This window comes from Bison bison, unplaced genomic scaffold (genome assembly GCF_000754665.1).
Source record: "Bison bison bison isolate TAMUID 2011002044 unplaced genomic scaffold, Bison_UMD1.0 scf7180017863950, whole genome shotgun sequence".
Taxonomy (NCBI): Eukaryota; Metazoa; Chordata; class Mammalia; order Artiodactyla; family Bovidae; genus Bison; species Bison bison.
In genome coordinates, this window is record NW_011494522.1 from 2,069,168 (window position 1) to 2,080,798 (window position 11,631).

Consider the following 11,631-nt stretch of genomic DNA (forward strand, 5'->3'; position numbering starts at 1 on the left):
ATTTTACTTCAGTTCACAACTAGCTCTATCAGATTCCTTAATACCTGTAAAATTTCCAGCGTAGTACCTGGCAAATAAGAGACAGTCTTCTAAAGATATCATAGTATATATGCCCCATATTTTACATTGTTCTGAGATTCAGCAATTACATTAAGAAATGTAGTGCCTATGTCAAAGAAAAGAAATAGCAAGTTTTGAAAATTTATCAGAGCAGTTCTAAGCAAAAGACATAAATTCTCCAAGATTTTGAAAGTACTCAGCCATTCTTTTCATATCTTAAATGTCTCCTGCCTGCTTCCTCATATGTCTATAACAACTTGTATTTCTTAATTATTAGCATTTATGATAAATATATATCTTAATTTTTCTGTTTTGCTTTTATTCCAAATTTAAAGCAATATTGTTTTCCAATTCAGTCAACCACATATTTCTTTAAATTAATGACAATTAGTTGGCCTAAAAACTTGAATGTTATTAGGACTATTTGGCAGTAGGCACTGGGTAAATAAATTCATGTTTCAAATTACAGACTTAAGGTATTGCTTAAGAAATACAAGTTTGTGACTTTTGACAGTCTCACTGTGACGTTCTCATCTTAGATACAATGGAAAGTAGTTTTAAGTGATTAACGTCACAATGAGCTGTGGATAACCATGTACCTTACATTATATTTCATTTTTATTTTTCTTTATTATAACCTAACTCTGACAATAGTGATGGTTCTGATTATGAACTGACAAAAATTTAGAACTCAAACTGACTGAAAGTCTTTGGTTGGAAGCTTCATACACGTTTTCCTAGAAAATTTAGATTTCTTTTTCTCGAAAAATAAATGTTCAGACTCTAGGAAGACAATTTTTTCTTCATAATGGGCAGCAGAAAATACCATATCATTTCAAGGAAAAAACAGTAGAGGTGACTTGATGGTTTTGTTTAATATTGCTTTAGAAATTGACATGCTGCTTCCCATGAAAGTGCTAGAGAAAAGAGGGACTCCACTGTAACTGCTATTGAAAATTTCAGAGGCAAACTTCCAAGCCCCGGAATAATGGGCTGTGTGCACTTTGTTTTCCAGTGAGCCCAACCAATCTTTCTCAGTTTAACCTTCCTGGGCCCAGCATGATGCGCTCAAACAGCATCCCAGCCCAAGACTCGTCCTTCGATCTCTATGACGACTCCCAGCTTTGTGGGAGCGCCACGTCTCTGGAGGAGAGGCCACGGGCCATCAGTCATTCAGGCTCATTCAGGGACAGCATGGAAGAAGGTAGGCGTGGGGGAAATAAGGATGAAGCTGGTTAACTCAGACCTGAAAGCTATCATATCACTCATGTCAAAAGGATGCCTTCAAGAGTAAATCAAGTAGGCTAGTTCCATTTCGGGAGCCCTGAAACTTGAAGACATTTTAGTCTGTATTACCTTCTGTTTCTTTATGCATTTGGAAATATGACAGACATAGTTTAGATTAATACTTGGCTATAGAACAGTTCAGAATAAATCTCGTGTCCTCCTACACAAACCTGGGCAATTTTAGAGACTATTTGCTTTGGTTTGCCAAATATCAAAGTGAATGTTTCATTTGACACGTTGGTTAAAAACCACAAAAGATACATAAACCAGAAAAAAATCCTCATATGAAACAACCACATGCTGCCAACGTTTATTCTCAGAAACTCCCTCTGGTGTTAGTTTTTATTATCATATCATTTAAGAATTCCTAATACACCTACATTTTGCTTTATAAGTTATATTTCCTTTATCTGTCACATTAAAATTCTCACCTGACCTAATAAGTGTCTTTATCATTGTAAAATTCTACATGAGCACTTCATAACAAATACTCTTTGAAAAGCTCAAGAGGCTTAATTGATTTTCCAATGTATATAATTTTCTAAACTGTATAACCCCAAATGTGAAATTTGATAATAATATTTGAGAGATTTTCCTCTTTGATTTAATGAATTTATTTTTAAATGCTCACAAAGTAAAATTGTGACACCCATTTTATTTTTTATATAAATTTATTTATTTTAATTGGAGGTTAATTACTTTACAATATTGTATTGGTTTTGACACATATTTTATAAAGCACTTTTCATTAAGAATAAAACAAAGGTAAACATTGAAGTCCAAATTCCTTAGAATAAAATCAGAGGCAGTCAGCTATACTATCCTGAGCTTAGTAAGTTTCTATAACAGAAAAGACTCGATCTTGAAACATACTGGTCATCTGTCTCTTTGTGGTATAAACTTGAGAAAGTTTCATAACTTTGTTACATCCGATTTCTGCGTCTGTAATTTCTAAGGATGAAAACACAGTAAAGAGCAATTCTGTTCCTTTATTTTTCCCCTTCCTACCTTCTTATTTAAAGCATCTTCTGACTAAAATTGAGGCAGCTGCGAAAATTGATGGTCTTCAGGTCATTGTTGTAGTATGTTTATTTACCAGGTGATTACTAAATCAGTTGACTGCAGTTGCCACTGCCTTTTGCGATATTAACCAAACCACTGAATTCACTGTGACAGATAGTGAATTCTACCCTGAGAGCCTCCTGATAGCTGCAGATGTAGACAAAATATAACAAAGCTGAAATGTAAAGTCGTTGCATTTCTAAAATGGTTCTACCTCTCTCTTCACAGATAGGCCTTTTATAAAAAAAAAAATACTGGAAAAATGATGTACTAAACATGCTCATGGCTTTCCATGGTGTTTCCCTGGCAGAGAGAATACTGTTTATATGCTTGGAAATTCTGGCCTTCCTTTATGTGGATAAATAATCTGACCTTATAGCTCTCAAATTCATCGCTTTATTATCATTCCACCTGCTCTCCTAGACCTCTCCAGACCAGGTGTGAGCGCCCCTGGGGCTTGCTTAGTACCCAGTACATTGCTCTCGATAGTATCTATGTGGCCCCATTGTGATTTTGTTTTTAGTCACATGTATTTCTATTTCTTTTTGAGCTCTGAGAATCGTGACGTTCAGTGTTATAGTCCCAGCAGCTAGCAAGCGCCTGTCACATTGTGTGTACCCAACTAATGTTTCTTTAATGGATGAATAAGCAGAAATAACTATATATTATCCCATGAAAAGAGGAAGAACTTTTCTGCAAGTATAATTAAGCACAATTGTATCCTCCTTTGAGCTTAATACCTTGGACTTGCAGAAGTAATAAATCATTCTGTTAACTGATCAAGATGATATTTTTCTACACCTCCCCAAAAGACAGTATAAAATTTCCACTCTTAATTTCTAAGAGACACCTCCTTGAAATAAGTACTTTTCTATTACTAAAATTATGAAGAAACCATACTTCATTTAAATGAGTATAATAAGCTCATCACAGATAATGTTGAAATAGCTTATTTCCCTGAACGTATATGGAGAAAAATACTGAAAATCAACCTTTGTTGTATAAAAAATGAAATAGAATAAAATACATAAATTTTTTTATAAGTTTACACTTTCATAGTAACTTAAGATGTCCTTGATTTTTGGATTAATTATTGTGTGAGAGCTTGCTCTGGTTTGCAGTATGTGCCTGGCATACTAGAAGGGCTTGCATTTGTCAATTCTTCTCTGTACGTGATGGAGGAAGTACTTTAGGGGACAAGTATGGAACCTTTCCATGGCTCAACCTTTGGATCTCTAAAAATTAACAGCAGCCTTGTCCTCAGATTCTTACGTAATTTTTTATTTCCTTAACCACCCATTCTTCATTTTTCAGTAAAGGCCTGGGGGTTCTGAACAGAAATCATTATTTTACCTCTTGTTCTTTTTTGCTTTCTTCAGTTCATGGCTCTTCATTATCACTGGTCTCCAGCACTTCTTCTCTGTACTCCACGGTAAGTGTTGGCTGTAAAAAAACGTTTTGCCTTCACCAATCTTTGTTAAATAGGTTGACATTTACACAGAAGTTTCACAGTGACATAGAGGTGTACTCTAAGCTCTTGCATATCCGCTAAGGAGGCAGGTACCCTACCAATTCTTCTATAACACACTTGTATTTGTAATCAATGAGTGGATGAAAAACTGAACTTCATAAAATCTGATGGTTTATGACTCAAAACCCTTAAAACCATGTACTATTCTCCATCATAACTTTATCATACTGATCACTTTTCTTTGTTTGGTTCTCTGACTGGTAACTGTTTTATGGCATTTTCTTCATTTTCTTTTTTTTTATTTTTTAAGTTCATTTTTTGAGAAAATTGTATTAAAGGGTAAAAGCCTAAAAGGCTTAATGAATTTTTAAACTAAATCTTCTTAAAGAGGGTGATTTTTAAAACTTAATTTCTTAAGAGACAAATGCCAGTATATCAACTTATTTTTCCAGTGTGTGAAATATATTTTGTTTTTACAAGTGTAAGTTTTCTGCCCAGTTACTATAATTTCATGCTTTTCTAAAAATTAGCCTACAGGGAGTTATGTTTTACAAAAAAAATTCCTTCATCCTAAGTATATTTTAGTTGATGAATCTCATTGAGGCTTGAACATTATGACTAACCCCTAATTCATATTAAAAGTTCATGAAAAGTTCAAAAGCCTCAGCTGTCACCAAGTAATTAAGCATTAAGGGCAATACTGATTTTTTCATTCATTTGCATTAGTTCAAATATTATGGCCCTCTTATATACTTATTGCTTTAGAAAGTTCCTCAAGATCAAACTATCATTGGCAGAGGCAATATTTTTCTTATCATTTCTCCTTTTAATGACTAAAATTGTCAATAGATCTAAGAATAATTAAATTACTGTTAGTGTTTAGATAAATCTACTGTTTTGGGCAAATGGAGAAAAAAGTGAGACATGTTAAAATGTATTGGAAACAAACAAACAAACAAACAAAATATGTTAAGATGTAGTATTCCTCCTGTTGGGCCAATACCACTGCTTGAGGGGAGGTATATTCTGAATTGAACCCTTGCAGTTGAAGTCTCTCTATAAGATCAAAGGTGCAGCATCATTGTCATCATATTTTAAATTATACAGAAGCAGTATTTGGATAAGAAACCACCTTCATGTAGCCTGAGAAAAATTCAAGAAGAAAAAAAGCATGAGCTGAGGAAAAACAGATGGCTAATTAGTATACACAAGTCCAATAGGCCTTTCTGTGATAATAAAAATACTCCATACCTGTACTAGATAATATAGTAACTTCTAGTCACATGTGGCTGTCGAGTATTTGAAGTGTATGTGATATGACAAAGGAACTGAATTTTTAATTTTGCGCACTATAAATTTGGGCTTCCCTGGTGGCTCAGATGGTAAAGAGTCTGCCTGTCAATGCAGGAGACGTGGGTTCCATCCCTGGTTCAGAAAGCTCCTCTGGAGGAGGAAATCGCTACCCACTCTAGTATTCTTACCTGGGAAATCCCACAGACAGAGGAACTGGGGAGGATACAATCCACGGGGTTGCAAAAGAGTCAGGCACGACTTAGTGACTAAACAAAGACAACTTTAAATTTTATAGACACATGTTCCTGTGACTACTATATTGGATATTATAGGTTTACAGGAGATGTCAAAATAACAAGGGTAAATTAGAAAGTATAATGGGAAGTACTGCATTAAGAGTACAATATGAAGTAGGAAGAGATGAAAATAAAGAGACTATACACACATGTTTATGTGATAAAATAGATGCTCATGTTAAGTGTGAAAATAGTGGATTAGGTGATCAAAACATGAGAAGGTGATATTATTCAGAAATGAGGAAATTTAAATAGCTTTATTGGAAATGATGGAAATTATATACTTGTACTGATAACCTTAGACAATTCAGATAAATGCATTTTTAGTGGAATAATGAAGAGAAAACTCCAGATGATGAGTCACTCTGTCTCCAGTGCTCCATTACCAATGCACTGAGATTTAACTGGCAAAGAAAAGGTATCTGTGAAAGTGTTTTTCAAACCAGGAAGTGAAGAATCAGTTTATCATTTTTTTCCATGCCTCCTTAAGGATTGTGGATAAAGATTCGGTTGATTTACATTTTTGACATCAGAAAAGTTGCTCAATTTCTTTGGACTATACCTGTAAAATAAGTTGGCAAAGAGCAGCCAGATCTATTCGGTCTGTTCAAGGGACTTCTGCAATTATTAGAGAAGAGGGTCATTCTATATCATTAATTACAAAAAAAAAACTGTAAACTTCATGGGAGCACCATTGATATCATAGTCTTTGTGAATTGCACCTTTTGAAATTATGCCAAGTGCAAGTAATACAGTTGTGCATGATATTCCTTCATGAAATAATTAAGGAGTTCCCTGACAATCCAGTGGTTAGGACTCCACACTTGCACTGCCAGGGGCCTGGGTTCAGTTCCTGGTTGGAGGACTAAGATCCCGCAAGCCAAGCTATATGACCAAAAAAATAAAGAAAAGAAAAAAAAAATTTTTTTTAGAAGATTGTTAGACACTTTGTTTTATTAGGCAATACACTGTTCTTAGGAACCAGGGATAGAAACAATCTTTGATACCATCATTTACACAATTTATCAGATTATATTAAACTAACAAAGATGACATTTGCCTGTCAAGTTACAAGTACAATAAATCCAACTGAAAGGATTCTTTCTTCACATACAGCTTTTGAAGTCTCTACCAATTATAATTTGGTGAAATTTTCAAAAGTATCTTGTTATAAAGCTGAGTAAATCATCTTTCAGAATTTTTGAGCAGAAAGATCCAGTGAGATTACAAACTGGTTGAAAAACACAGACTCAATCTGACCCACCAAGCTGTTACCCTTGGCAAACTTTGGGTTTGTGTGTTTGTTTTTAATTCTAAGCCAACACCATGAAATATGGAGTTTTACATGAAAATTCTAATTTCTAAGTTCCTTTTGAAAGTAAGTGGAATATCTAGCAACATGGAGATGAAATTCTTCCAGGTTTACGCATGCTAAATTGTTTCAGTCGTGTCCAACCCTTTGCGACTCCATGGACTGTAGCCAGCCAGACTCTTCTGTCCATGGGATTTTCCAGGCAAGGATACAGGAATGGATTGCCATTTCCTTCTCCAGGGGATCTTCCTGACCCAAGGACTGAACTCACATCTCTTACGTCTCCCCCATAGGCATAGGCAGGAAGTCTTTGCCACTAGTGTTTACAGCATCACCCCTTTAAGATGTTGTGTGTGATCTCATCACACAAGATGTTAGTGTGATCTCAGACAAGACCCAGCCTCCACCGATTCTTCTCTTGCTGACACTGAAGCTGATTTTGCATTGTTAGTTATTATTGTGCTTTTGCATTTCTTGAAGAAAAAAAATAACTCTGTAGTATCCATATCTTTATGAAAAGTGGGGGGAAATAGCCTAGGAAGGCTGTGTGTGTGTGTGTGTGTGTGTGTGTGTGTGTGTGTTTTAATACCCAGGGTACTTTTTATTTATGTGTCTAGTTCTATTAAGTATTTAAATTTTTGATCTTTGCAATAGATGTTTTCTGAGTGGCTGTACATTAAAAATTGTATTGAACTGGTTTTGTACTTTTAATCTACTTTGTATTGATTTAATAAGAGTGAGGGCTGTGTTAGTTCTTTGTGGATCCCTTCAGCATATTTCCTAACACACAGCTAATAATAAAGGAAATATTTTTTAATTAATAAATTTGAAAGGATGAATGAATGGCCAAGAAAGGCCTACAGAATAAAGAAACATCTAATATATATTTTATTTAGGCAAGATGTTTTATACTGTTTACCATCCTTGAGGACATTGAGCCAGCTTCAAAACCATTATTTAACACTGAGAAGTAAATCATGTTTCATCATATATTATCAATCTATACCTAAACCACCAAAAGAAATATAATATTAATAATCTGGCTCATTGCTTCCACTTTATGGTAACAGCTACCAAGTATTGCTAACCAAAGCATATGAAAGAAAGCAAAGATTAAAGAAAAAGTTATGAAAAGTCAGAAAACAAAATGATTCTATACAGTATGCATATACATATATATAATTAATATGTAATAGTTATGCATGTAGTTAGTGTATGTAACTTATTCAGGGTTTTTTATTAATAATAAAAATGTGATGGATTTCTTTTTAGACAATTTTTGTAAATAAAATACAATGCTCTTTTAAACATGCAAAGTACTTACTGTGCGTCAGTTCTGTATAATCCTAGCAATCCTAAAAGCAGGATTTGGACAGAATAAACTGGCAGTAAATATTCAAAATACCAGGGAAACCAAATAGGGTTAATCACACCATATGTATCAAGGTAAACAACTTCCAACTTTCTTTCTGTCTATGAAATTGTCTTAAAATTCCAATATATGTCTGATTCAAAAATCAAACTATATGAAACTTTGAAATTATTATAATTTTAAAATATTGAATTTTTACTTAAACATTCACTTAACTTTAAAATAAATTTGAGATGTAAAACATTAAAGCTTTATGTCAGTGTTTATTTTTAAAACAGTTTTGCTATAAAGGCTATTGGGATTCTACTAGGTAACTACTGTTTATATAACCACTATCTTACTAAGTATTCAGTTCAGTTCAGTCACTCAGTCGTGTCCTACTCTTTGTGATCCCGTGGACTGCAGCATGCCACGCCTCCCTGTCCCTTACCAACTCCCGGAGTTTACTCAGACTTATGTCCATTGAGTCAGTGATGCTATCCAACCATCTCATCCTCTGTCATCCCCTTTTCCTCTCGCCTTCAATCTTTCTTAGCATCAGGGTCTTTTCCAATGAGTCAGTTCTTCGCATCTGGTGTTTCAGAAGTTTCAGTTTCAGTATTAGTCCCTCCAATGAATATTCAGGATTTCCTTTAGGATGGACTGGTTGGATCTCCTTGCAGTCCAAGGGACTCTCAAGAGTCTTCTCCAACACAGTTCAAAAGCATCAATTCTTCAGCACTCAGTTGTGTTGATAGTCCAACTCTCAAATCCATACATGACTACTGGAAAAACCGTAGCTTTGACTAGATGGACCTTTGTTGGCAAAGTAATGTCTCTGCTTTTTAATATGCTGTCTAGGTTGGTCATAACTTTTCTTCCAAGGAGCAAGTGACTTTTAATTTCATGGCTGCAGTCACCATCTTCAGTAATTTTGGAGCCCCCCCAAAATAGTATGTCACTGTTTGCAATGTTTCCCCATCTATTTGCCATGAAGTGATGGGACCAGATGCCATGATCTTAGTTTTCTAAATGTTGAGTTTTAAGCCAACTTTTTCACTTTCCTCTCTCACTTTCATCAAGAGGCTTTTTAGTTTCTCTTTGCTTTCTGCCATAAGGGTAGTATCATCTGCATATCTGAGGTTATTGATCTTTCTCCTGGCAATCTTGATTCCAGGTTGTGCTTCATCTGGCCCAGTGTTTCTCATGATGTACTCTGCATATAAGTTAAATAAGCAGTGTGACAATATACAACCTTGATGTACTCCTTTCCCAATTTGAAACCAGCCTGTTGTTCCATGTCCAGATGCAACTGTTGCTTCTTTACCTGCATACAGATTTCTCAGGAGGCAGGTCAGGTGGTCTGGTATTCCCCCCATCTCTTGAAAAACTTCCCAGTTTGTTGTGATCCACACAGTCAAAGGCTTTGGCATAGTCAATAAAGTAGAAGTAGATGCTTCTCATAACTGTCTTACTTTTTTGATGATCCAACAGATGTTGGCAATTTGATCTCTTGTTCCTCTGACTTTTCTAAATCCAGCCTGAACATCTGGAAGTTCATGGGTTATGTACTGTTGAAGCCTGGCTTGGAGAATTTTGAGCATTACTTTACAAGCGTGTGAGATGAGTGCAATTGTGCAGTAGTGTGAGCATTCTTTGGCATTGCCTTTCCTTGGGACTGGAATGAAAACTGACTTTTCCTGTCCTGTGGCCACTGCTGAGTTTTCCAAATTTTCTGGAATATTAAGTATAGCACTTTCACAGCATCATCTTTTAGGATTTGAAATAGCTCAACTGGAATTCCATCACCTTCACTAGTTTTGTTTGGAGTGATGCTTCCTGAGGCCCACTTGAGTTCTCATTCCAGGAGGTCTGGCTCTAGGTAAGTGATCACACCACCATGGTTATCTGGATCATGACGATCTTTTGTGTATAGTTCTTCTGTGTATTCTTGCCACCTCTTCTTAATATCTTCTGCTTCTATTAGGTCCATACCATTTCTGTCCTTTATTATGCCCACCTTTGCATGAAATATTCCCTTGGTATCTCTCATTTTCTTGACGGCATCTCTAGTCTTTCCCATTCTGTTGTTTTCCTCTGTTTCTTTGCACTGATCACTGAGGAAGGCTTTCTTATCTCTCCTTGTTATTCTTTGGAACTCTGCATTCAAATGGGTATATCTTTCCTTTTCTCCTTTGCTTTTCACTTCTCTTCTTTTCACAGCTATTTGTAAGGCTCCCTCAGACAACTGTTTGCCTTTTTGCCTTTCTTTTTCTTGGGGATGGTCTTGATCCCTGCTTCCTGTAGAATGCCACAAACCTCCATCCATAGTTCTTCAGGCACTCTGGTCTATCAGATCTAATCCCTTGAATCTATTTGTCACTTCCACTGTATAATCATAAGGGATTTGATTTAAGTTATACCTGAATGTCTAATGGTTTTCCCTATTTTCTTCAATTTAAGTCTGAATTTGGCAATAAGGAGTTCATGATCTGAACCACAGTCATCTCCCAGTCTTGTTACTATCTATCCCAGTATCTTACTAACTATACATATTTTTAAGACTAGAGAAAATATATAAAAGAACAAAACCCTGTTTAAAAGAGGTGCTTATGCATAAAAAAATATCCTGAGTTATTTTACTTTGATTCATTTTATGTTTTCTGGAGAAATGAAAGAATTAAAAAGTGGTTCAGGTAGTTCTGCATCAGTTAATCAGGAAGTGTCCGGAAAAGAGAGATAGGAGGTAAGAGATTGTTTTTCAGCCTTGGAGCTGCTCGAGGCAGTAAACAGACTTGTAATATTCAGCAATATTATGCATTCTCCAGCTTTTTTCAGGTTGAGGGAGCTTCCCAAGTATAATGGCACATGTAACTCATTGGCATTTTTGCAGCCCTGTGAGAAGAAGAAAAACAGAGCTAGGAGTTTTCTACAGCTGAGGCCAAAACACCCCTTGAGGTCCTACAGCAGTGCTTATTTCTGGCATCTGTAGAGCCTGTGTTTGCCAACCACTTTTTTCACCACTTCACAACTGGGTGTTTTACTGTTTTGCTGACTTGCAGCCAAATAAACTTATTTAATGATCATTGCTGCTGCTGCTGCTAAGTCGCTTCAGTCGTGTCCAACTCTGTGCGACCCCATAGACGGCAGCCCACCAGGCTCCCCCATCCCTGGGATTCTCCAGGCAAGAACACTGGAGTGGGTTGCCATTTCCTTCTCCAAAGCATAAAAATGAAAAGTCAAAGTGAAGTCGCTCAGCCATATCCGACTCTTAGCGACCCCATGGACTGCAGCCCACCAGGCTCCTTGGTCTATGGGATTTTCCAGGCAGGAATACTGGAGTGGGGTGCCATTGCATTCTCCAATGATCATTAGGAAAAAGTAAACAAAATAGTAACTAATAAACTGATTTTCTGTGGCTGTCAGTACAGGTAAATGTTTTTCCTGTAGTTGTATTTGGTATTCTTTATGATTTATAAATCACAGAATAAAATTCCGA

At 35.9% G+C, this 11,631-nt stretch overlaps 1 protein-coding gene across 4 annotated transcripts in view; it reads left to right on the forward strand.

The window, feature by feature from the left end:
- Positions 1–11,631, forward strand: part of NAV3 (neuron navigator 3) — an 898,556-nt gene that overhangs the window by 811,308 nt on the left and 75,617 nt on the right. For all 4 annotated transcript variants that reach the window (XM_010833878.1, XM_010833876.1, XM_010833879.1 and 1 more), the window contains 2 exons: positions 1,076–1,264; positions 3,789–3,841. In XM_010833878.1, coding sequence (XP_010832180.1) covers positions 1,076–1,264; positions 3,789–3,841 — 242 coding nt within the window. The remainder of the gene's footprint in view (positions 1–1,075; positions 1,265–3,788; positions 3,842–11,631) is intronic.